This window comes from Mauremys mutica, chromosome 1 (assembly GCF_020497125.1).
Source record: "Mauremys mutica isolate MM-2020 ecotype Southern chromosome 1, ASM2049712v1, whole genome shotgun sequence".
NCBI lineage: Eukaryota > Metazoa > Chordata > Testudines > Geoemydidae > Mauremys > Mauremys mutica.
Window position 1 is genome coordinate 172,043,822 of NC_059072.1, and position 27,232 is coordinate 172,071,053.

At 47.3% G+C, this 27,232-nt stretch overlaps 1 protein-coding gene across 1 annotated transcript in view; it reads left to right on the plus strand.

Annotated features, from left to right (window-relative positions):
* The first annotated feature begins 17,653 nt into the window (after positions 1–17,653).
* Positions 17,654–27,232, plus strand: part of LOC123361768 (OX-2 membrane glycoprotein-like) — a 56,238-nt gene continuing 46,659 nt past the window's right edge. Inside the window, exon 1 of the mRNA XM_045001899.1 lies at positions 17,654–17,711. Within this exon, the coding sequence (XP_044857834.1) occupies positions 17,673–17,711 (39 nt within the window). The 5' untranslated portion in view covers positions 17,654–17,672. The remainder of the gene's footprint in view (positions 17,712–27,232) is intronic.

Genomic DNA, 27,232 nt, shown 5'->3' on the forward strand with positions numbered 1-27,232 from the left:
CAGTTAGAGAAGCTCATTTGGGCAAAGCCATCCACAATGTCACACGTTGCCCAGAGTCATGGTCTTTCAGACCAGGATGCGATTAATGGCCCTGCACACTTCCATCAACATGAGTCCAGTGGTAACTTCCCCACTCCGAACTGGTTAGCGACCGATCGGTAGCAGTCTGGAGTAGTCAGCTTCCACCGTGCAATCACCACGCGCTTCTCCTATGAAAGGGCAACTCACATTCTCGTGTCCTTGTGCTGCAGGGCTGGGGCAAGCTCATCACACAGTCCCATGAATGTGGCTTTCCTCATCTGAAAGTTCTATAGCCGCAGCTTGTCAGGGCCGCCGAGAGTGGGTTCGGGCCCCAGTGAAAAAAAAATTTTGGGCCCCCCCAGGGGGGAGGAAGCCGGGGAAGCCGGGCCCCAGGCCCCTTTCCGGACCACCGGGCCCCAGTAATTTGTACCGGCTTCCCCACCTCCTCTTGTCGGCCCTGCGGCTCATCATCTCAGACAGGCATGACGATGTGATCCCACCACTCAGTGCTTTGTTTCCTGAGCCCAAAAGTGGTGTTCCACTGTGGTCAGCACCTCCGTGAATGCTACAAGCAATCTTGTGTCGCAGCTACTACACATGGCAAGATCAATATCACAGTCCTCTTGCCTTTGGGGTTTAAGGAATAACTGTGCTGCCCTCATGATGTGTTGGTCAGAGCGAGCAGCATACTGGTCTACAGTTCGGGATCCATTCCTGCAGCCCGAAGATGCAAGGCGCTCAGTACACAAACCATTGAAAGATGGTGCCAAATGCAGACAGAAGCACAGGGATTGCTAGGGTGCAAAGCAATACATCATGGGTCATTGGGACAGGACCCAGGATGCCCCACCACCCACTCCACCTTCCCACAAGTCTTAGCAGCAGAAGAGAAAGAGATGCTCTGTGGGACAGCTGCTCAGAACGCACTGCTCCAAATACAGCTGCAAGTGCCACAATTGTGAACACGCTATTGCGCAGGCAGCTGACAGTATAAACACACAACAGCGGTTTCCCTTCAGCACTTTCTGAGCGGCTCTATAACTGCCGGCACTGTAACTTTGCCAGTGTAGACATGCCCTAAGTTACCAAATGTTAGCTAACACCAGGTAAGGCCCATACTAAGGCCATGTCTACACTTACCAGGGCTCGACGCTGCAGCAATCGATGCACCGGAGGTCGATTTTAGCAGGTCTAGTGATACTCGCTAAATCGACCGCAGATCGCTCTCCCGTAGACTCTGGTACTCCACCGGATCGAGACGCGTAAGGTAAATCTATGGGGGAGTGTCTCCCTTCGACACAGCATGGTGTAGACACCACAGTAAGTCGATCTAAGCTATTTCAACTCCAGCTACGTTATTCACATATCTGGAGTTGCGTAACTTAGGTCGACTTACCCCCGTAGTGTAGACAAGGCCTAAGAGATGAGGTGGTGGGGAAGCAGGGAAGGGAGGCTCCGGGAACCTCATGGAAGGGCTGGATTTCCAGCACTGCATGTTTTCTGAGCTAGAGCAGAGAAAGCTGACAGTTGGGTTTGTAGAACAAGGGTTCATGCATTCAGGACTGCCAAATGGCACACACCTGCTCACACAGTCCTGCAAAGCTCATGCACTCAATCTGGACTGCAGGAATGAGCTGCTGCTGCTGCTGCTGCTGGCTGACTGCAAGAGGTCTCTGTGGAGACAGCTCAATGCTTAGCTAAGCAATTATGTTTCTTCTCTGTTGCCCTTCTCACTGCCTCACTGTTAGATCACAGTGGGGAAGGAGCAGCTGAGCAGAGGAGAAACAGCAGGAGACTATTTAATACTGAACAGATTTGAAAGAAAATGTTTCAGGTAAGTGCATGAAACTGAAATATTTTGTTTTTCCTGATGGAAAATCAATATTTATGAGAACACTTACATTTTCCCATGGACAAAATTCTGATTTTACAGAAACTGCATTTTCCATTAAAGTCATTTTGCTGGAAAATTCCTGGCCAGCTTGAACCATTTTGCACTAAATGCCACACCTGAAACAGTGCAAAATTTGGCCACAAGGCATAGTTGCCACAGGAATGTCTGCAATGGTGAAGGCATTCATGTTGGTGGGGAGAAGATATCCAAAGGACAATCATTTCATTGAGTGATCCACACTATAAACCAGTGTGAAATCCCAGTAAATAATAGATTGCATTGCACTGGGCCATCTGGGGCTCAAATCACCTCAAAGAAGTGTAGGGAAGGGCTGAATCTACTCATGGGAGGGCCAGAGGGGTGTTGGCAGAACAAGTGTCTATAGATGTGTTTGGAAACAGGTGGTGGTGAGTGGGGTGACTGACATTTTGTAGATAGTTTTCTCTGGTGAAGGTCCCAGGCTGGTGCAGCTGATTAATGATTGATAATTCCATTCCACTCCTTCTTTAGTGACAGAGCCTGCTAACAACTATTGGCTACAATTACAGCAGATCAAAGTAGGAGATGATGAGGGGGGTTGGGAGTATGTCCCTGACTGGATAAACACTGGTAATCTTGTAGGAGTGGAACTGGAGGTCAGTGTTAGTGTTAAATGTCTTCTGATTGGTCACTAAGGAATGTGAAAAAGGTGCTAAAGCTCAAATTTTTCTCATGGAAAGAGAAACTTTGCCTACAGGTTAAGAAGGAATAAACTTTCTCCGTGATGTGTCTGCAGAGTTTGGTGGCCTGAATTCTGACTATGTCAGCTCTGGGGATTCTGCTTCCTTGGAGCTCCAGTCACAGGTGAGTAGGATTTTCACTGTATCCTCACACTCATTACCAGATGCATGAGGGGGATCACTAGGTGATTCAGCCCCAGAGAGAGCTGAGAATAAGGGACATAAAACAAGAGGAGTGGGGAGGAGAGAATGGACATGGAGAGTCCTGTCGGACATGGAGAGAGGAAGGGGTAATGAGGTGGAGATAGAGGGCTCACAGTTCAGAATTCTTGATTTTTCGTCTTAGCTGCTGCTAATTGTCTACATTCTCACTTTTTAATAAGAATAAGCAAATGCATTTTAAATTTCCCAGCACTTACAGATCAGATTTCCTGCTGTCTGTGTTTAGCTAATGAGATGACACTAGAGAGTTCTGGCAGGAAATATGTGTCCTCTGAGATACAAATACAACTGGGGTCAATAGTTAACTCCTTCCCAAACATTTGTGTCCTTGCTCTCTGCATGTTCTGCCTGAGTAACTGTAAGAAAATAGCTGTGCCATTTCTCACTCACTTTAAAAAGAGGTGGGGGCTTTTGCACAGTTGAGGAGTAATATAAATATTTATATGATTTTTTTAAAAATATTTACTGCAGAAAGAGAGAGAAGGTTTAGATAAAAGACAATGATTAATAGGAAAATGGGAAAATCTTCCATATCTGGAGAGTGAAAAGACTGGGACTGTTTCACTTGGAGATGAGACAAATACAAAAGATGGTCAGTGGTGTAGGGAATAGTGAATAGTACAGCAATCCAGTGCCTTTTTTTTTTGTCCCCTCCTAATGCAAAAACAAAGAGACAGTCAATAAAAATGAAAAGCTGCAGTTTGAACACTGATAAAAGGAAACCCCTTTTCACACAGTGCACAATTAACTTGTGGGATGCAGTGCCACAAAATGTCACTGAGGCCGAGCGCTTGGTGGGGTTACAGAAGAGCAGGACATATATATGGATAATGAGAAAATCGTTAGACACTTTAGTTTGGTACCTTTGTAAAGTGTGAAATGGATATAAACTCTCCTGCTTCCAGGCATAAGCCAACTCTAACTGAGGTTACAAAGAAACTTCCACTATGGGCAGGTTGTTCTGTAGTTGCTTTCTTGCACTTTTCTCTGCAGCATCCAGTACTAGTCACTGTCAGAGACGGTATACATGGACCCTCAGGTCTGATCCAATCTGGAAATGTCTATGTACCTAATTATAGGTTTTTTCAATACATGTACAGTTCCCTGCTGTGTTTGCAGCCCCACCATATTAACTCAAATATTGTAGCCTTTGGTTAGGGGATGAGCTCCAGAAAGTCAAAATAATTAGATGTGAAACAGACCAGTCTATTCTCATGTCCAAGCTGAGTGAAATGCAAAAAACAAATGGCAAAAAATAAGGAAAATGATCTTGATTATTGAAAACTGCTCCACTTTATAGTGGGTTTTTTTTTTATTTTTTTTTAATTTTTAACTAATGACTCCGGATCTCATTCCAATCCTTCATTAGGGATGACAGGGCCATGTACTGTAGTTCTAGGGTCGATGCAGTAAGATTGTCATAGAGAGCAGAGGGCTGGTAACAGTGAAAAAACAAAATCTCCTCTCCTCCAGGGCTGCCCAGAGGTGGGGGACAAGTGGGGCAATTTGCCCAGGTCCCAAAGGGGCCCCCATGAGAGTTTTTCGGGGCCCCTGGAGTGGGGTCCTTCACTCACTCTGGGGGCCCCGGAAAGCTCTCGCGGGGCCCCGACTCCCGGAGCTTCTTCCGCTCCGGGTCTTCAGCTGCAATTCGGTGGCGGGGGGTCCTTCTGCTCCAGGACCCACAGCCAAAGTGCCCCGAAGACCCGTGGCGGGGGGTCCTTCCGCCCCGGGCCCCGCAAAGTGCCGGGTCTTCAGCAGCAATTCGGCAGTGTGGGCCCCCCGCTGCTGAAGACCCCAGGCCCCCTGAATCTTCTGGGTGGCCCTGCTCTCCTCCCTGGTTAGTGGCTAGTTCTCTGAGAAAATAGGCATCAAGGGATCAATATTGTGTTCATAAGGGCTCAATCCAAAGAGATCTCCTCCAAGATACTTGTTGAGTTAATTTTGGAGCCTAAAGCAGGTCTGCTCTGGACTTTGCTGGCTTCTCCTCTCCACTCAGTTTCCAGGCTCCATTGATAGGAGATTGAAGATGCCCTTTCCTCCTATGCGGTAGCCCAGATGCAGGATCCATTTTGCTGAGTGATTCAGACCCAGCTGGATCTAAGTCAGGGGTCAGCAACCTTTCAGAAGTGGTGTGCTGAGTCTTCATTTATTCACTTTAATTTAAGGTTTCACGTGGCGGTAATACATTTTAATGTTTTTTAGAAGGTCTCTCTCTATAAGTCTATATATTATATAACTAAACAAGTGTTGTATTGTAAAATAAACAGGATTTTCAAAATGTTTAAGAAGCTTCATTTAAAATTAAATTAAAATGTTGAACTTACACCGGCGACCCGGTCAGCCCACTGCTGGTCTGGGGTTCTGTTCACCTAGGCCGGCAGCAGGCTGAGCAGGGCCTGTGGCCGGGATCCCGGCTGGCAAGGGTCCGGCAGCCATAACCCCAGAGTGGCAGTAGGTTGAGCGGCTCAGCCCGCTGCCACTCAGCGGTTCCATCTGCCGGCTCCTGCCAACCAGGATCCTGGCTGCCAGACCCGCTCAGCCCGCTGCCGGTCTGGGGTCCCGGCCCTACCCACATAGAGTGGGTATCTACCTTCTCCCTGGTTCTGGCCCATTCTCTTCCTCTTCCTCAGCAGATTCTGAGATTGAATGATTACTTGAGCCAAAATATGACATTTAATCTTTTTCAAAGCTGCCAGACTCTCCCCTGCCTTCCACCCTCCCCTGGAGTCCTGCACCCTCAGCTCAGTGAAGAGAGAGGAAGAGAATGGGCCAGAACCAAGGAGAAGGTAGGGTACCCAGTGTATGTGAGCAGGGCCAGGACTCCAGACTGGCAGCAGGCTGAGCGTGTCTGGCAGCCGGGATCCCAGCTGGCAGGAGCTGGTGGATGGAATCCCAGACCTGCAGTGGAGCTGAGGGTGGGAGTGCACTGAGCACAAGGCTGGGGGTGAAGGGTCTGGCCAGGAGCTAGAATGAGGGAGGGGGCTGTGATGGAGCAGGGGAGTTACATTCGGGATGAGAAGAAATCTACCTGCGCTGTAACCTGAGCTAGGAGGGGGGTTGGCAGAATTCACACTGTCTGCCTAGGGAGACTGAACAAAGGGAGGAGGAGCAGAGGGGAGGGAGAAAGAAAGCGGCTGCAGGGATTTTTGGTTTCAGTCTAGAGCTGGCTGGGGATGAGGAGTGAAGTGCAGACGTGGGGGTCTGGCTCACTGCCCCTCAGAATGGACCCAGCCGAGGGGTCTGGTTCGCTGTACCTACAAGCTCCGTTTTAGATCGTGTTCCTGTCATCGAATAAACCTCTGTTTTACTGGCTGGCTGAGAGTCACGTCTGACTGCAAAGTGGGGGTGCAGGACCCTGTGGCTTCCCCAGGACCCCACTGGGGTGGGCTCGCTGTGGGAAGTGCACAGAGGGGCAGAGGATACTGAATGCTCCAAGGAGAGACCCAGGAGGTGAAGACGTGTGAGCTTCTTGCCCTGAAGATAGTCTGCTCAAAGGGAGAGGAGGCTCCCCAAAGTCCTGACTGGCTTTGTGGGGAACAGGTCCAGAGCATCGCCCGGGGACTCCGTGACACGGGGCTCTCGGGGTTGGGGCAGAAGGTTTGGGTGGGGGCACTTACTTGGGCAACTCCCTTTGGTGCAAGGCATGCAGGTGGGAATGTGGTGGGGGGGTGCAGGAGCTCCCATTTGGGGAGCTGGGCATGTGGGGGGTGGAGGCTGGGCATGTGGGGGGGTGCGAGAGGGCAGAGGGCTGGGGGCATGTGAAGGGGTGCAGATCTCAGCGTGGGAGGGGGGGCTGGGTATGTGTGGGACTGCCAGAGTCAGGGCTGGGGTCATGGGGGGTGTGGGGAAGGAGTAAGCAGATGGCTGGGTGTATATGAGGGGGGTACAGGGCTCAGGGCAGGGGCTTGGGGGTCTGCGGGGCACAGGTCTCAGGCCAAGGGCCTGGAGGGGTGTGGGGCTCAGGGCAGAGAGCTGGATGTGGAGGGGGGTCATGGCAGGGGGCTGGGCGGTGTGTGAGGGGGGGTCACGGCAAGGGGTTGGGTGTGTGTGCCCCTATCCCATTTTCCCCAAGGCCCTGCCACCGCTTCTTCTCTGCACACTCCCATGCCCCATCCAACCCCCCTGCTCCCTGACTGCCCCCTCCAGAGACCCCCCACCCCTAACCACCCCGCCCGGGATCCCACCTCCTATCCAACCCACCCTGCTCCCTGTCCCCTGACTGCCCCTAACCCTTATCCAACCCTCCTGGCCCCGGACCTCTTACTATGAGGCTCCTAGCAGCATGTTCTGATCTGTGCAGAGCCAGACACGCTGCCCGGCAGGAGCGGGCTGCCCCGCCCCTCAGAGCGCTGCGCGTGTGGCAGCAGGGCTCCAGGGGAGGGGGGAGCGTGTCTGCCTCCACGCGGAGCCAAACACTGCCCCGCGGGAGCGCGCAGCCCCAGCCTCCAGAGGGCTGCGCGCACGGCGGCATGGCTCCAGGGAAGGGGGGGAAGGCAGGGGAGGGGCTGGCGGCTTGCTGCGCTTGGCAGCGCTCCAGGAGCGCAGACCCCACGGCTTGCCGTGCTGGAATAATGGGGCCATTTGGCAGGGTGTGCCTGGGCACACCCCGTGCGCACGCCTATGCTTCTGGCCCCCGCAGGGGTGGGGGGGAAGAGCGGGCTGGGCCGAGCTGGGCAGGATTTTTAATGGTACGCTGCTCCGGCAGGCAGCAGCATGCTATTAAATTGGCTCGTGTGCCATAGGTTGCTGACCCCTGGTCTAAGTGCTCTTTTGGGAAACTGAACTTACTTGAATTGTTCTTTGGATCTGTGACTTCTTTGAGGTTTTGTTTAAAATAACATTAGCTAAGGGAGGGTAAGGAAGAAAGTTGACATTTGAGATTTCTTTCATAACTCTGGTCTGAGTGAATGGACACACTTGATCATTCAGTTCCTCTCTCTGCTTCCCTCACTGCTCTGTGCCTCTCTCTCAGGCTATGGCTACACTTGCAACTTCAAAGCACTGCCGCGGGAGAGCTTTGAAGTGCGAGTGTGATCACGGCTCCAGCGCTGGGAGAGAGCTCTCCCAGCGCTGCAGGTACTCCACCTCCCCATGGGGATTAGCTTACAGTGCTGGGAGCCGTGCAATGAGTGCTGGGGCACTGTTTACACTGGTGCTTTATAGCGCTGTAACTTGCTGTGCTCAGGGGGGTGTTTTTTCACACCCCTGAGTGAGAAAGTTGCAGCACTGTAAAGCGCCAGTGTAGCCAAGGCCTCAGCTTCTTTCATTAGCAGCATTCCTCCCTTTGGAGAAGGGGAAGTGCGAGAGAGATTGACAGAAGGAGAGAGCTTCAGGGAGCTGCAGACATCAATTCTGCACTGGGAACAGCCACACATCAGGCTCCCTACAGCTTGTTTGGCTGCAGACCCATCGCTGTTGTGTCACAGTCTGAACATTCTAACCCAGCGGTTCTCACTCTCTGATCCACGCAACCCTGGCCGTTGGTGTTGTAATGTGCTGCTGTCTCTTTCTTGTTTCATCTGTTTTTAAAAGTAACTAGGGTCATTTGTTGTTCTTTTAAAGAGAGAAGGCAATCTTGGCCACATGCAAGCAAAAGGAAACAAGGAACAGTCAGCATAGTTTCTCCATTAGGTATTTTCACAGCCCTGACTGAGTCTACTGCTGGGTGGCCACTAGACTGCGTTAGTTGTCACCATCCTTTGGATCCCATGTGCTATCAAGCCAGCTGACTCTGGGCAGCATCCAGTCAGTGGTTCTACCTTTGCATCTCCAAGGCCTGCTCCTGGGTGCAGAACTCGCTACCTGGCCCCCTTCCTTGGGATGTGGCCTTAGTCCCTGAAACCAATGATGATCCTTCCAAATCTCCTTAGTCATTTTGTTCACTTTCCCACACTCCCCCCCTGTGGGTGCTCTGATTTACAGTTTAAATCTTTGGGGACAGTAATGGGGCTTACAAATGCTATACTGAGCATAGACAGAGGGAGAGGAGCAGTGATGAGCTGCCAAAATCCTAACAACCGGTTCCCTACCGGGTCTTCGGTGGCAGGTCCTTCATTCGCTCCGGGTCTTCAGCAGCACTTCGACGGTGGGTCCTTCAGTGCCACCGAAGACTCAGAGCGAGTGAAGGACCTGCCACCAAAGTGCCGCTGAAGACTTGGAGCGCTGCCCAGTGAGTAAGCCCCATTTGTTTTTTTACGTGTTTTTTTTTAAGTCATCCCTGCCAAGGCTCTGTCAAAACTGTTCAAATTGGGCTCCACACTTCCTAAAGCTGGCCCTGCACATCGGGGTTGCAAAATTGTATCGGGGCCAGGTAGGGAAGGCTGTGCCTCCCAAAACAGCTGTCCTCCCCATCCAACACCCCCCCACGTCCTGCCCGCGACTGCCCCCCTCAGAACCTGCAATCCATCAACCCCACTCCTGCTCCTTGTCCTCCCAAGACCACCCCACCCTAACTACCCCCCCCAGGTCCCCACCCCCTATCCAACTCGCCCCGCTCCCTGTCCCCTGACTGCCCCGACCCCCTCCACACCCCTGCCCCCTGACAGCCGCCCCCCGAAACTCACTGTTGAATAATAGCTGACTGCATCTCCAAATATAATACATACGTAGCCAATAAGTCAGATTTAATAGTCTTTATTGGATTCTGATATTTATTGCAAAATTGAACTAAGTGCTTTGATGAAGCAGTTTTTACAAGCACTAGTATGAATTGAAGCTAGCAGTTACATTAATTTAATCTCTGTTCTGTGGATATGATGAAAAGCTTGGCAAGAATGTAGACAGTAACCAGAACACCATCATGGGGTAGGGTATTATATAGCTACTGCCAGTGGCTGTAAACAAAAGAAATGATGTTTTAACAGTTAGCCAGTGAGAAACTATAGTATTTCCATTTTTATACAAACAGGTCTTAAAGTCATTGTCTTTCTTCCTGATGTGTTAAAAGCAATTACATTGGTTAATAAAATTCAAAGACAAGTTTTGTTTTTCCTAGTCACAAAGTGTAAAGGACAGAGCCTTTTTAGAATGCTGGGTGATCGTGTCTTACCATTATCTCTCCAGCTATTTTTCTATGTAAAACAAGTTACATATTTAACCCTGTCTGAAATAGAGAGACAGATTAACATGAATAGATAATATAGGCTTTAAAAACAGAACTATAGACTGGAGAAAATGAGGCAAAAATAGAAAGGAAATGTAGAGGAGAGGATTTTGCTAGGGGAACAGCTGATATAATTTAGAACATACAGACAGGCAACTCACTGCCCTCCCCCATCCCATCCCTCTCCACCCACCCCAGCCTCTTCACCCCACAATTCCTCCCCCCCCCCAGCCCAGGCACTCTCTTATTCCTCCCCTCCCCATCTTACCTTGGGCTCCGCAGGCTGCCAGCTGCAGTCTGGAGACAAGACACCTCGGCTCTGTGCAGCTAGAGCATCCTTTGCCCAAGTGCTACCTTCCCCCGGTCTGCCCCGCAGCACCCTGAGCCTCATCACCCCCAATTCCTCTCCCCCCCGCGTCACCCCCGGATTCCTCCCCTCCAAGTCTCGTCTTACCTTGGGCTCCCACAGAGTGATTGAATCAGCTCCGGCAGGAGAGCTGCAGTTTGATTCAATCAGCCTGCCAGAGCTCAAGGTAAGAGGAGACTCGGAGGGGAGGAATCCGGGGGTAACGAGGCTCGGGGCGGGGAGAAGAATTCAGGGTGAGGAGACTCGGGGGGAGGAAGCGGGGGGCTGTGGGGCAAACCGGGGGAAGGTAGCGCTCGGGCAAAGGACGCTCTAGCTGCACAGAGCGAGGTGTTTTGTCTCCCAGCAGCAGCTGTGGCTGCTGGCTGGATGGTAACCCTAACAACTGGTTCTAAACCGGCTTCTAAATTTAGCAACCAGTTCCTGCGAACCGGTGCTAACTGTCTCCAGCTCACCACTGGAGAGGAGAGTCTCTCTTGTTTACAAGCAAGCAGCTTGATCACAGCCCCATGCAGCTGCCAGTTATGGAGGCAGGCACCCACAGCTGCAGCCAATAGAGGAAACAAGGCCTGCTAGAAAGGGGAGAGTACAGAGAAGGAAAGGGAGGCAGAAAAGCCTGAGATAGCAAAGGGGTGTGTCAGCCCTGCACCAGGCTGCCTCCAGGAAACCAGACTGGAGAGCAAGCCCATAAAGTAAAGGACTAACAGGCTTAATTGTAGGGGAAAGTTCAGGAACTGGGCTGACTGAGAACTAAAGAGGGTCAGTCAGGAGCAGCTGAGGCCCCTCCAGAGACCAACCAAGAAGTAGTGACTGGAATACATGGCAGGTAAAATAAGGAACATAAGCTCTGCAAAGGAGCTATACTCGTCAACAGCACAGAGTTGCAGATCAAGACAAAACAATAAATTCCTGAACGTGATTTTACACCTTCCCTGCCCTCTTGACATTCCCGAGAGTCATTGAGAGGGTTGGTCAGTGTCTTTGGGGGGGAAGCAGAGCCCCTCCATTCCTCCAGCTGTGTCTTCTGTTTCTTATGGTGGACTAGCTGTCTTGCTTGCTCACGGAGTTTAATTTTAAAAGCAGGCTCCCTCTGATACTTTTTCTGTGTCTCTGCTTCCATGCGCCAACCCCCTGTGGGATTAGTGGGAAAAGAGTCATTAAAAGTCAATGGGTCTGTCAGTAGCAATGGGGGTAAAACAGTGCACTTTTGATGGCCCTGTTTCAGCTGCCCAGACACAGTCATGCCTACTACAAAATGGGGTTCTAATCCATGCTGATGGTTACAAGTACAAATAGTGTTCATAAAAACAAGTGGATTTCATAACTGGCCATGGCCATATTCCCCAAAGTGTCACATGGATCACTCCTGTTTAGCCAAAGAAGAATCAGGGATATAAATCTGAGTTTACAGAAAACCGGAAATGAGAACTCCGAGACCTGTGAACTGACCCATAATTCCCTAGGAGGTGTCAACTCCAAAGGTATGTCTACACTACCAGATTAGTTCGATTTAACTTAATTCGAATTTGTGGAATCGACCTTACGAGGTCGAATTTGTGTGTCCACACTAAGGACACTAATTCGACTTTGTGAGTCCACACTAACGGGGCAAGCGTCGACACTGGAAGCGGTGCACTGTGGGAAGCTATCCCACAGTTCCCGCAGTCCCCGCTGCCCATTTGAATTCTGGGATTTCCCCACAATGCATGCTGGGGGAATAATGTGTCGAGGGTGGTCTTGGGTAACTGTCATCATTCAACGTGCTTTCGGACATCTCAAGGGGAGATGGAGGAGCTTACTGACTCGCTCGGATCTCAGCGAAACCAATATCCCCATTGTTATTGCAGCTTGCTGTGTGCTCCACAATCTCTGTGAGAGCAAGGGGGAGACCTTTATGGCGGGATGGGAGGTTGAGGCAAATCGCCTGGCTGCTGATTATGCTCAGCCAGATAGCCGTGCAATTAGAAGAGCCCAGCGGGAAGCGCTGTGCATCCGGGAGGCTTTGAAAGCTAGGTTCCTCAGGGAGCAGGGTAACCTGTGACTGTTCAGTTTCTTTACAGAGAAGCTGAACCTGCCCCTGCTTCAGTTACTGTTGACTTTCTTCTGCAGTTACATACCCCGTTCACCACGTTTCCCCCCTTCCAACACACATTTAAAAATAAAGTTAAGGAACATTGTTAATTAACAACGTTTTCTTTATTAATGAATTCGCGTTAAAGGGTTGAAACAGGGACGCAGACTGTGGTGGGTAGGATGTGCAGTGATGTTAACACCGCTTCTACACTCGAGGAATGATAGGCTCCTGCTCCTAGAGTGGTCCTCAGTGCCAGACTGGTTGTTTCAACGGAGCCTGCCATCCCTCCTTTTCGGGACTTTGTGTGCGGGGGTTATGTGACCTTGTGGCGGGGGAGGACGGTTACAGATTCCCCTGCTGCGTGGCTCTGTGGTCCGGGACAAGGACCGCTGCATAAGTTCTGTAACCGCCCTCCCATGCCACAAAGTCACGTACCCCCCACCCACACAGAACATGGAAAACACCTCCCAGACTGACCAGGGTGCCTACTGACCGCACTGTGTGTGTGACCTGCTGTTGATCCTGCCCCCGTGTCTGTACCCTGGTAAAGGTGACTGTCCTATGCAATTAACAACCCCCTTCCCCCGCCCCTTCACAGACAGTCTTCTGTAGAAAAACTTGACGGAAATAGTAATTAACAGCAAACTACTTTTAATAATCAACTACACAGTTAAGGGATGAAACTGGGATTGGGGCTTCGGTGAGCCAGGAAGGGAAGGACTTCTCAACATTTAGGGAATGAGAGGCTTCTTGTATTTGTGCACTCTGCTGGGGTGCAGTGACAGTTTTCACGGCCCCTGTCGCCCCTCCTTCTTGTTACTTTGGGTGAGGGGGGTTTGGGACTTTGTGGTGGGGGAGGGCGGTTGCAGATACAGTGCAGGGGGGCTCTGTCCTCCTGCCTGCAGTCCTGCAGAACATCCACAAGGCGCCAAGCGTGTCAAATTTGCCCTGGGCATTTCCTGTGTGGCTGGTCAGAATATCCAAGCTCGGACTGCTGTCCAGAGCGTCAACAGATGGTGCACTGTGGGATAGCTCCTGGAGCTACTAAGGTCGATTTTCATCCACACATAGCCTAATTCGACATAGCCATGTCGAATTTAGCGCTACTCCCCTCGTCGGGGAGGAGTACAGAATTCGAACTAAAGAGTCCTCTAGGTCGAACTAATTAGCTTCCTGGTGTGGACGGGTGCACGGTTAAGTCGAATTAACGCTGCTAAATTCGACATAAACTCCTAGTGTAGACCAGGCCCAAGACACACTGCACTGGGACACTTCCTAACACCAAGCCAGTCATGGTCTCTGTGTACAGCAGGCCTGGCTCAGCCAAGCAGATGCACCCCAGACGCTGGGGTAAAGACTGGGACTCCCCTGCTGCCACCCCTGATTCTCTCTGTGGAGAGGGGGGGCGGTCTCTGCTGCTTCTTCTTGAGGTGGAACTTGGGGCCCCATGCTGCTGTCGCTACCTCTGTGGAAAGAGAGGGGACCCTCACACTGTGGGTACGCGCGTGGGGCAAGGCTATAGTAGAACCACCATTGACCCTATGTCATGGGTGCACTTAGGGCCCCCAATAACTTTAATTCAGAGGCAAAAGTTCATGAGGCTGCTTCCATTTGGCAAAGAAGTTGGCCTGATCTTGCCTTTATTTAATTATTTCGTGCAAGAGGGGATTTCAGTTAAGAATTTTCATTTCATATGCCACTGGGCTTATTTCTAGCTAGAATGCTTCTCTGTGAATTTCTCTGTGATATCTGTTACCACCCAGTGTCTGTGTAGAGTCTTTGCAGCTTACTCCTTTCTCATTGGCAAATGGAGATGTCTGGAGCACTGACAGAAAAAAAGACTACGGATATGCTTAAAAGCTGTGTGTGCTAGAAGACTATTTACCAGTTTCTTCTCCATCTATTACTTGCATCTTCTCCATCTATTACTTCGGTACCCAATGACTGGAAGTTAGCTAATGTAACGCCAATATTTAAAAAGGGCTCTAGGGGTGATCCTGGCAATTACAGACCGGTAAGTCTAACGTCGGTACCGGGCAAATTAGTTGAAACAATAGTAAAGAATAAAATTGTCAGACACATAGGAAAACATAAACTCTTGAGCAATAGTCAACATGGTTTCTGTAAAGGGAAATCGTGTCTTACTAATCTATTAGAGTTCTTTGAAGGGGTCAACAAACATGTGGACAAGGGGGATCCGGTGGACATAGTGTACTTAGATTTCCAGAAAGCCTTTGACAAGGTCCCTCACCAAAGGCTCTTACGTAAATTAAGCTGTCATGGGATAAAAGGAAAGGTCCTTTCATGGATTGAGAACTGGTTAAAGGACAGGGAACAAAGGGTAGGAATTAATGGTAAATTCTCAGAATGGAGAGGGGTAACTAGTGGTGTTCCCCAAGGGTCAGTCCTAGGACCAATCCTATTCAATTTATTCATAAATGATCTGGAGAAAGGGGTAAACAGTGAGGTGGCAAAGTTTGCAGATGATACTGAACTACTCAAGATAGTTAAGACCAAAGCAGATTGTGAAGAACTTCAAAAAGATCTCACAAAACTAAGTGATTGGGCAACAAAATGGCAAATGAAATTTAATGTGGATAAATGTAAAGTAATGCACATTGGAAAAAATAACCCCAACTATACATACAACATGATGGGGGCTAATTTAGCTACAACGAGTCAGGAAAAAGATCTTGGAGTTATCATGGATAGTTCTCTGAAGATGTCCACGCAGTGTGCAGAGGCGGTCAAAAAAGCAAACAGGATGTTAGGAATCATTAAAAAGGGGATAGAGAATAAGACTGAGAATATATTATTGCCCTTATATAAATCCATGGTACGCCCACATCTCGAATACTGTGTACAGATGTGGTCTCCTCACCTCAAAAAAGATATTCTAGCACTAGAAAAGGTTCAGAAAAGAGCAACTAAAATGATTAGGGGTTTAGAGAGGGTCCCATATGAGGAAAGATTAAAGAGGCTAGGACTCTTCAGTTTGGAAAAGAGAAGACTAAGGGGGGACATGATAGAGGTATATAAAATCATGAGTGATGTTGAGAAAGTGGATAAGGAAAAGTTATTTACTTATTCCCATAATACAAGAACTAGGGGTCACCAAATGAAATTAATAGGCAGCAGGTTTAAAACAAATAAAAGGAAGTTCTTCTTCACGCAGCGCACAGTCAACTTGTGGAACTCCTTACCTGAGGAGGTTGTGAAGGCTAGGACTATAACAATGTTTAAAAGGGGACTGGATAAATTCATGGTGGCTAAGTCCATAAATGGCTATTAGCCAGGGTAAGAATGGTGTCCCTAGCCTCTGTTCGTCAGAGGATGGAGATGGATGGCAGGAGAGAGATCACTTGATCATTGCCTGTTAGGTTCACTCCCTCAGGGGCACCTGGCATTGGCCACTGTCGGTAGACAGATACTGGGCTAGATGGACCTTTGGTCTGACCCGGTACGGCCTTTCTTATGTTCTTATGTTCTTATGCATAAATCAAGGATCAGACATAGCACTGTCAGGAGGCTATGAGTGCAACCTTATGACCTTGGGCTGTATTAATATTTCTCTTCCCCTCCTCCCCCCATTACCCATTCACCACACCACCAGGAACTGTGTAACACAGTTCATGGTGTAACACACACATGGCCTAGGCACCTAGAGATGTCCATGCTGTGCAACACATTCACACCATGGAGTTCTTGGTCCTGGGATTGTATAAAAAACACACAATTATGGCCTGGCATTCCAGAGCTGTTGTAGAGGTTTCCTGCCTGGACATTTCATTCTCTCTCAATGTGATCCTTCTCCTGGGTTTGGTTCCAGGTTCCAGTGCTCCTAGTGTGATGGGTTGGACCCCCCTTTTCGGATGCCACCTGATGTACTGGGGTTTCACTGAGTCCCTCCTGTTCCACAAGCCTGGATTCCCTCTCCCTGTTTTGCTGAATTAGGCTCTCCGGCCTCTTGAAGCACACACACACAAACAGGTAGGGCCACACCCAGCTGCAGACACAGATTGAAGTCAGCTCTGTGTGACAGGATTCACCCAGCACTGGCGTGCACACCCCCTTTGGGGAATAAACCCAAAATTATATTGTCTTGCACTGTATAGAAAGATTTGTCCCGCGCAAGCTCATAAAAATTTGCCTTCTCCCTCAATGTGAAGAGAGAGATACACAACTTCTGGCCCCGCCACCAAGTTAAAAAGTGCACAAACTTGGTTTAATAATAACCAAAATAAATTTTATTGACTAAAAAAGGAAGATTTTAAGTGATCATAAAGGATAGCAAACAGAACAAAGCAGATTGCTAACCAAATAAAACACTCATACTAAGCTTAAGATCTTTAAGAGACTAGTTTCAAGAAGTAATTTCTCACCCTAAATGTTATTTCAGGCAAGTTGCAGAGTTTCTGTAGCTTAGAGTTACAGTTATTTTTTCTTACCGACTGGAGCTCTGTCTCAGTCTGAACTCACCCCTGCCTTTCCACTCAGGTTGGTTCCTTTGTCCCTTCAGGTACTTTCAGCAGTCTTTCTTCTTGGGTAGGCAATGGAGGAGAGCCCAGATTAATCCCCTCCCCAGCCTTAAAAAGAATTTACCTAAGGCGGGAAACATTTATTTGATTCCCCATCCCCCTACAGAGGAAAAGTACCATCAGTGTCCAAGGTGGTATTTTGTAGCAGATGATTTTATCACCTGACTTAGTAGTGTAACAGCTACCTGAGGAAGGAGAGAGATTAGTATCTTCACAGTCTTATTGTTTCTTCCTACTGGCCCATCAAGGCTGTGCTAGCCAGTTGTCTGGTGTGTCTCCCAAATACACACATAGTTGTAATTGTCAGTGTTCCTAACTTTAGATACAGCAATGATACATGCATACAAATTGGATAATTTCATTCAGTAAATCATAACCTTTCCAATGATACCTTACAAGACCCATCCTGCATAAAATGTATCTTAGGTCATATTGATATCATAGCCATATTTCTATGACGAATATGGGGTGTAATGTCACACCTAGGTGAAGATGTGACCCTGAAATGTAACTATATGCTTCCTTTTGAAGTTTTACAGGTAACCTGTCAGAGGGTCAAAGGATCTTTTAATACACAGCATAGCCACCTATAGCAAGTTATATGGAATCAAAATCCTGGAACCCCTCAGGAGAAAATGCATTTCAGTGACACAAGGTTGAATGCATCATCCATTGCTCTCTGTGGAATGATATGGGAAAATGAGGCATTATAACAGGGCCTCATCCATTCCTTTCTTCATGATACGTTGGAAAAAGAAAAATGCATTTCTGTACAAAGTAAGTTTTAAACCTTCCTTGTATTATTATTATTATTTTATTTTATTTATTTGTATTACTGAAGTGCCTAGAAACCCTAGTCATGGACCAGGACCTCATTGTGCCCCAAGGAGTATACCAACATATGGTACAGTGTCTTCTGGTAGAATAAACCAGACACTTGAGAGTTTCATTACTGTGAATAGCTTATATGGGCAATTACTGCTATTAATTCACATTGTGGTAGTGCCTCAGAGGTCCCAATGAGGCCTAGATCCGTGTTGTGCTAGGCATTGTATAAATGGCCCAAAGAGCTTGTAAGCTAAGAAATAAATATTTGAAACAATCTTTTAGACAAATACTCACTTTAGATGTGGGCTGTCACCGAAATAGTTGACAATGGTGCCTATTAAGAAACCAATCCCATTTAGTCAAAATATAGAACATTGAGAATATGTAAATAAACTTGAAAATATTGAGTATGTATGAAGAATATATCTGGGCCCAGCAAGGAAATAAAATAGAAATTTGATCAAGATACATGTCTGCTTGTTGCGTCTTTCCTTTCCTCCACCCAATCCAATCAACCTTCACTTGACAAGGTTCTTAAAGTAGGTGTGACTTACAATTATGCTAGGTACAAAATTTAGCTATGCTGATGTTAATGACATAGTCTACCCTCTCATGTGGAAAAAATTGTAAGAGACCATGATGGGGAACAAAGGTTGGTGCCGTTTCCCTTATTGGAGTTCCCACAAATTAATTTTCTGGGGAAACAAGGTTTGCCCACCCATGGAGACCCTGTGCCTTCCTGCTGTCTTCAGGCCCTCTGCTGCTTGTTGAAATGGTTCTAGTGCAGCCTTGCTGACAGGGTCTCCTTTGCCAAAAAACTGCTCCTGGAGTTTTCTGGCAGAATGGATTTGATTTAAATCAGTAGTCAGGAATACTCGATTTAATCATGGATTTCTACATTAAAGTGCATTCTTGTTGGTTGTTATAACCTTAATACATATTCTTCACAACTCAGAGATAGATATAGGTTTCATTTTAGACAGTACACACTACACATTTGTAAAGTGATTTATTTTGAAAACTTTTCAGATTAGTTTTACAGCTATATCAGAAAATGAATGATTGTTTGGTTATTTCATTTACCAAAGGTAATTGAAGCAGATATTTATGAAGTCAGTGGAAGGTGAACTATCTCCAATTCACCAGATTAATCGTTAATATTTGGAGGATTTTCTTGCCATGCGGTATTAGGAGGATAACATCACAAGGCAGACATTTAAATTGTTTTATTTAACTAAAACAACAATGTTATGTATTCTGGATTTTTTTCTTCAACAGCAAACGAAAATATTTTAACAAAACAAGCATATGAATTTTTTAATTTAATTAAACATTCAATTTTTTAAAATCAGGTTTGTTTTTGTTAACATTGTTTTTAACTAAAATAGTTAAATTAATTAAAAAAAATAAATTGACAATGTCAGCCAGGTCAACATGAGAAATTTAAAATATTGGCTTCTGCAGCTAACTCAGTCACCTTCACCTTCATTTTCCTGTTTGTACATAGTCTGGAAAAGAAAAACAAGCTTTCCATCTGTCATAGGTCTCACCCGCACTTGGAGCTGTTGGGTTCCAATGTGGGGACCTGCACTGGTTTCCCTCTAAACTAAAATCCTAGTTTAGATCTGGTAAAACTGCCACCACCCAATCAATTACGTGGATTGGGACACAATCCTTCCCCAAAATCCTAGGGGATCCCAAGAGCCCCAAATCCATGGAGTTCTTATACCCAGGAGAAATAAACCATTCCCCCCTGCTTCCTCCCCCCTCCCTTTTCCTAGGAGAGACACCGGGATCTAACTACAGAGAGATACCTCCCCCTCCTCTTTCCCTGAGAATCCACCCAAGGAAAGACCAACCAAGTCCTTAATAGAAAAGAATTTATTAAAGAGTAAAAAAGAAAAGTCACTGTCTCTGTAACCAAGATGGAACAATACAGGGTCTAAACTTATCAATCTCTGGAGAGAATCCCCCCTCCCCCTTTCTTTCTCAGTAAAAGCAAAGTAACAGCAAACAGGAATAAAGAATTTCCTTTAGCAAACACACAATTGCAAATATAGAAAAGACTAATCCGCCTTTCTAATTAATACTCACTATTAAATAGTAGAAACTACTCCAGGAGAACTTGGAGACATGACTGACCTCTCTTAGATTAAAAAAGAGCTCTAACAAAGAACACAGACAAAGGCTTCCCTCCACAGAGATTTGAAAATTACCTCGTCTCTGATTGGTCCTCTGGTCAGGTGGTCACCAGGTACTGCATGTTAACCCTTTACAGGTAAAAGAGACCTTAACCCTTAACTATCTGTTTATGACACCATCTTTTTCAGGTTCCAAACTGTTTCTCAGTTTGGAATGAATTAGTCCAAAGGAAGAAAATATGCTTTCTACATTGGCAGAAGAAGCTACTGCTGTTAAAAGTGAGATTATCACTTCAACAGTCTCTAATCCAAGTGCTTAAGTGACTTCCATCAGTTCACTGATGTGACTTTCTTTAAAACATCATCAGCAAACATATATTTCTTGAGTGGTTCTTATTCCCAAACTGGGTCTCTTTTACAACCTGCTGCCATTATAGGTTTTCCCTTCCAGTGAGAGAATGGTGAGATAGATCTCAAATCAATGAAGGCTACACTCTGAAAGATCTCAAGATTTCTGGAAAATGCTGCTCGAACAGTTTCATTTTTGTTTCTACTGCCTGTCCCTCCCTGCCCCACCTCCTCCAGCCCCCATTCTAACCCCTTCCCCAAAGTCTCCGCTCCCTCCCTAACCCTATTCATCTCCCTCCCTGACCCTATTCGACTCCTTTCCCAAATCCCCGCCCTGGCCCTGCCTCTTCCCCGCCTCCTCCCCTGAGCATGCCACATTCATAGAATCATAGAATCATAGAATTCAAGATCAGAAGGGACCATTATGATCATCTAGTCTGACCTCCTGCAAGATGCAGGCCACATAAGCCGATCCACCCACTCCTGAAATAATTCTCTCCCTTGACTCCTCTGTTGAATGCTCCAAATCATGATTTAAAGACTTCTAGTAGCAGATAATCCACCAGCAAGCGACCCCTGCCCCATGCTTCGGAGGAAGGCGATAAACCTCCAGGGCCACTGCCAATCTACCCTGGAGGAAAATTCCTTCCCGACCCCAAATATGGCGGTCAGCTGAACCCCGAGCATGCGGGCAAGACTCTCCAGCCAGACCCTCTGGAAAAAGGCTAACAATATCCTATCATTGACCCTTTGTACTAATTACCATTGTGGCATGTTATTGACCTATTGACTAAACCTGTTAGCCTATCATACCATCCCCTCCATAAACTTATCTAGCTTAATCTTAAAGTCATGGAGGTCCTTCGCCCCCACTGTTTCCCTCGGTAGGCTGTTCCAGAATTGCACTCCTCTGATGGTTAGAAACCTTCGTCTAATTTCAAGCCTAAATTTCCTGACTGACAATTTATATCCGTTTGTCCTCGTGTCCACATTAGCACTGAGCTGAAATAATTCCTCTCCTTCCCTGGTATTTATCCCTCTGATATATTTAAAGAGTGCAATCATATCTCCTCTTATCCTTCTTTTGGTTAAGGAAAACAAACCGAGCTCCTCAAGTCTCCTTTCATACGACAGGCTTTCCATTCCTCGGATCATTCTAGTGGCCCTTCTTTGTACCCGTTCCAGTTTGAATTCATCCTTCTTAAACATGGGAGACCAAAACTGCACACAATACTCCAAATGAGGTCTCACCAACGCCTTATATAACGGGACTAGCACCTCCTTATCTCTACTAGAAATACCTCGCCTAATGCATCCCAAGACCGCATTAGCTTTTTTAGCGGTCACATCACATTGCCTACTCATAGTCATCCTACGATCAACCAGGACTCCTAGGTCCTTCTCCTCCTCCGTTACTTCCAACTGGTGCGTCCCCAGCTTATAACTAAAATTCTTGTTAGTCATCCCTAAATGCATAACCTTACACTTTTCACTATTGTATTTCATCCTGTTACTAATATTCCAGTTTACAAGGTCATCCAAATCACCCTGGAGGATATCCCGATCCTTTTCCGAATTGGCAATACCTCCCAACTTTGTGTCATCCGCAAACTTTATCAGCCCACTCCTACTTTTGGTTCCGAGGTCAGCGATAAATAGATTGAATAAAATCGGACCGAAAACCGAACCTTGAGGAACTCCACTGGTAACCCCCCTCCAACCCAACAGTTCCCCCTTCAATACGACCCTCTGCAGTCTCCCCTTTAACCAGCTCCTTATCCACCTCTGGATTTTCATTTCGATCCCCATCTTTTCCAATTTAACCAGTAATTCCTCATGCGGTACCGTATCAAACGCCTTACTGAAATTAAGATATATTAGATCCAACGCATTTCCCTTGTCTAAAAAATCTGTTACTTTCTCAAAGAAGGAGATCAGGTTGGTTTGGCACGATCTACCTTTCGTAAAACCATGCTGTAATTTGTCCCAGTTGCCATCGGCCTCAAGGTCCGTAACCACTCTCTCCTTTAAAAATTTTTCCATGACTTTGCATACTACAGATGTTAAACTAACAGGCCTGTAGTTACCCGGGTCACTTTTTTTCCCCTTCTTGAATATAGGAACTATATTAGCTAATCTCCAGTCAAACGGTACAACCCCGAGTTTAGAGATTTATTAAAAATCATCGCTAATGGGCTTGCAATTTCACTCGCCAATTCCCTTAATATTCTAGGATGAAGATTATCCGGGCCCCCCGATTTACTTCCGTTAAGCTGTTCAAGTTTGGCTTCCACCTCAGATACCGTAATGTCTACCCCCATATCTTCATTCCCATCAGTCCCTCTATCGCTATTCCTTAGCCCTTCATTAGCCTCATTAAAGACCGAGGCAAAATATTCGTTCAGATATTGTGCCATGCCAAGATTATCCCTAATCTCCACTCCGTTTAAAGTTTTAAGCGGTCCCACTTCTTCCTTCTTGGTTTTCTTCCTATTTATATGGCTAAAAAACCTTTTGCTATTGGTTTTAATCCCCTTCGCTAGGTCCATCTCCACCCGGCTCTTTGCCTTTCTCACTGCTTCCCTACACCCTCTGACCTCAATAAGGTAGGTTTCTTTGCTGATCCCTCCCATTTTCCACTCCTTGTACGCTTTCTATTTTTTCTTAATCACTCCTCTAAGACGCTTGCTCATCCAGCTCAGTCTAAAACTGCTACCTACGAACCGTTTTCCCTTTCTCGGGATACATGCCTCTGACAGCTCCTGCAACTTCAACCTGAAATAACCCCAGGCGTCTTCCGCCTTTAGATCCCTAAATATGTTAGTCCAATCCACTTCCCTACATAGTTGCCTCAATTTAGTAAAGTTAGCCCTTTTGAAATCGTAAACCTTAGTCTCAGATGCAATTTTGTTTATCCTTCCATTTATTTTGAAACGAATTAGCTCATGATCACTCGAGCCAAGGTTGTCCCCTACAACTATTTCCTCAACAAGGTCCTCGTTACTTACCAAAATCAGATCTAAAATGGCATCCCCCCTCGTCGGTTCAGCAACTACTTGATGAAGGAATTCATCAGCTATCATGTCTAGGAAAAGCAGAGCCCTATTATTATTACTAGCATTTGTTTCCCAATCTATATCCGGGAAGTTAAAATCTCCCATGATCATACAGTTCCTATTAGTATTTACCTCCTTAAAAACATTAAAGAGCTCTCTATCCATATCCAGGCTAGATCCCGGCGGTCTATAGCACACCCCAATCACTATCCCAGGGGACGCTCTAGTAGTTTTCTTCCCCAATGTGACCATTGCCCAAACAGACTCCGTATTATCCATTGCATTGCTAGTTATTTCGTTACTTTTCACCTCATTATTGACATACAATGCTACTCCCCCACCTTTACTTTTGTATCGGTCTTTCCTAAACAGCACATACCCTTCCATACCTATACTCCAGTCATGGCTACCGTTCCACCATGTTTCGGTTATTCCTACGATATCTGGTTTCAATTCTCGGACCAGGAGCTCTAGTTCCTCCATTTTGTTACCTAAGCTTCTCGCATTGGTGAACAAACATCCTAATTTTTGCTGTTTGGCTCCTCTCACCCTTTTCACCCAACTTGGTAGGGACACAGTACTACCAATATGACCTGTCGGTCTAGTATCCGTCCCCCCCCTTCCTTATACCTAACCGTCCCCCTCTGGCTATATCTGTTGTTATACTGTTGTTCTCACTCTCAACGTATAAATTTGGCGTGGAGAGTACCTGGACCTCTCCCAACCGTCTCCCCCCAATGTCTAGTTTAAAGCTCTTTTAATCAGATGAGCCAGCCTCCCTCCTAGAATTCTACTTCCTTCCCTACTTAGGTGGAGCCCATCCCGTGAGAACAGTTGTCTGTCCCCAAAAGCCTCCCAGTGCCCATACATCCCAAAGCCCTCCTTGTAACACCACTCCCTCAGCCAACTATTTATCGCCACGATCCTGTCACCCCTTTGGCGCCCTTCCCTAGGGACAGGTAGGATCCCACTGAAGATCACCTGAGCCTCAATTTCCTTGAGCGTCTTACCCAACCTGGCATAGTCTCCCTTGATTCTCTCTAGTGAGAATCTAGCCGTGTCATTCGTTCCTACATGAAGGATGATCAAAGGGTTCTTACCTGCTCCTCTTAGGATCCTTTTCAACTGCAGGTCCACATCCCGTATTTTAGCGCCCGGTAGACAGCACACCCTTCTGTTCTCTGGATCGGCCCTGGTCACAGGGAATCCCCAATCAGATAGACCTGCCTTTGCCTGGGGACAGTGCGGTCCTCTAACCTATCCTCCGTCCCCCCTGGTTGCAAGCTCCTTCCATTCCTATCATCCCTTGTGGTTCCCCTTAAGCCATCCTGTATCCTCCCTGGGCCCAAACTTGGTGCTGCCTCTATGGACTCCTCCCCTCTTTCTATCGGACTAGCCGCTCTTCTCTTTTTCCTTGGCCTCCCACCGTCAGCTACCACCTGCTGTACCCGCTCCTCTCCACTCTCCCAGAGCTTGTTTGGCAGTGGCAAGTGCTGCAAGGTAGATAGGGGACCTGGGACGCGGCGCACTCAGGGGAGGAGGTGAGGTGGGTAGGGCAGGGAGCTTGGCTGCCAGAGGGTGCAGAGCACCCACTAATTTTTCCCCATGGGTGCTCCAGCCCCAGAGCACTCACAGAGTTGGTGCTTATAACCCCATTGTTCCACTCATCTGGCACTTTTTCCCTTTCCCAGACTGATGTAAATAGAGGGACCAGAATAGATGCTGCTAATTTGGGATTTACCTTGAACAATTCTGCATTCAAGTTATCCTTGCCAGGAGCTTTCCCATTTTTTACTGATTTGATGGTTTGAATGATCTCTTCCTTAGTTGGGGTGTCTGTGTTGATATCAAGATCATCTTCTGCCTCCTGGATATTTGCTTCCTCTTTAGGTGGCTCCCTGTTCAAAATTCTTTGAAATGCTCTGTCCAGCACATTTCTTGTTCTTTTTTGGTTGTTAGTAGTTGGCCTTCTTTGGTCCTAGTGTTCTTGTTTGTTGGTGTCTGCCGTTTACCACTGATAAGCCACGTCATTTTGTAGACCATTCCTTGTTCACCACGAGAAGCTACATCCTCTGCTTATGTTGCCAGATTATCAATATAATGCTGTTTGTCCACTCTCACAATGTGTTTGACCTCCTGGTGTAACTTCTTGTGGTATTTGTCCTTTAGCTTCTGGGATTTTGTGTCTAAAACGTTTTTCTTCTGGACTTGTCTGGTTTCTATGGCGTTCCATGTGCTGGGTGTAATCCACTCCTTCCTTTTCTTCTGCCTCTAGCTTAAACAGGCTTCACTGCTCTGTTTATAAATTGCTGTTACTTTGTCCCACTTCTTGTTGATCTCCTCATCTGCGTTCCCCTCCTCTTCAATTCAATTAAAGTGGAAGTGGGCTATTCTCAACAGTAGAATACCAAGGGAGGAAAAACGTGTTGGGTCACTACAAATACTAATTTCCCCCTACTGTTACTCACACCTTCTTGTCAACTGTTTGAAATGGGCCACCCTGATTACATTGGCCTCATTACCACTACAGAAGTGATTTTTTTCCTCCCTTGGTATTCTACTGTTGAGAATAGCCCACTTCCACTTTAATTGAATTGTCTCATTAGCACTGACCCCCAGCTTGGTAAGGCAACTCCCATCTTTTCATGTACTGTGTATATATACACCTAACTACTGTATTTTCCACTCCATGCAGCTGATGAAGTAGGTTTTTGCTCACAAAAGCTTATGCCCAAATAAATTTGTTAATCTCAAATATTAAGGAAATTAGTAAAGAGACCTGTTCTAAGGCTGTAATAACCTGGTAGGATGAAGAGTACTCCAGGAATTATGTGTTTGTTTTTTTTAAAAAGGCCCAGGCCAGGGGTACGTAGATGAGATCAAGAAAGAAAACATGTTTATTTTCTGATTGAAAAGCAAAGATATGTACGTAACTTCCTCTGATTTCCATCAGCAGCAACTGAAATGTATAAAGGAAGCACTGGCTGTTACACTGAAAATAAAACTGATCAGCTTTGCAAGAGAGACTTAAGGAGATCAGCAGTCCTCAGGTTTCTTCTCTCCACGAAGGCTAGCCAGAAACTGCTCTCATCCTGTCAGCTGGGTACGGAGGAGTTATTTACTCACATGCAGTGCTTTGAGTGCACCTCTGTTCCCTGCGGAGGCGGATTTACAGTAAAACATAGGGTGCCTTGGCATGGGGACCCCCAATGACAGGGGGGCTCAGGGCTGGGCAGCTGCAGGGGAAGAAGCTTGGTCTTGCCGACTCCTGAGGCTCCTGCTGCAGGCTCCACCCCAACCGATATCCAAGCTCCCCTCTTCCCTGCCTCCTCCCCCGAGCATGCCGTATTCCTGCCCCTCACGCTCCGGGTGAGGAGGGAGCCGGGGGTAAGAGGCTGGGGACGGGGCGGGGGGGAAGTGGGACCCGCTGCCGAAGCGCAGCCCGGTCTTCGGCGGCGGGGAGCCCTTCCGTTCCGGGACCCGCCGCCAAAGTGCCCCGAAGACCCGCGGCGGGGACCCCCCCCCGCCGAATTACCGCCGAAGACCGGGCTGCACTTCGGCGGTGGGTCCCGGAACGGAAGGGCCCCCCGCCGCCGAAGACCCCAGGCCCCCGGAATCCTCTGGGCGGCCCTGATCCTGAGCCCCTCCTGCACCCTAAGTCCTGGCCAGACCCCGCACCCCAAAGTTTTGGTTTTTTATAAAGCGCTCTTATCCCATAGTTAGCTAATGGTACAAACAATATTTGGAAAGATCATTAAGTGGTCCGCCGAGACTCTCGGCGATTTTCAAGTAGTCTGTGGAAAAATAAGTTAGACTACAAAAACAATCAAGGTACCTCACTTTATTCTCATTTACTTCCTCTTACTTATAGGAGGAGGATGAAGGAAAAAAAGAAAGAAAAACGGGGCTGGGGGTAGATGAGAGA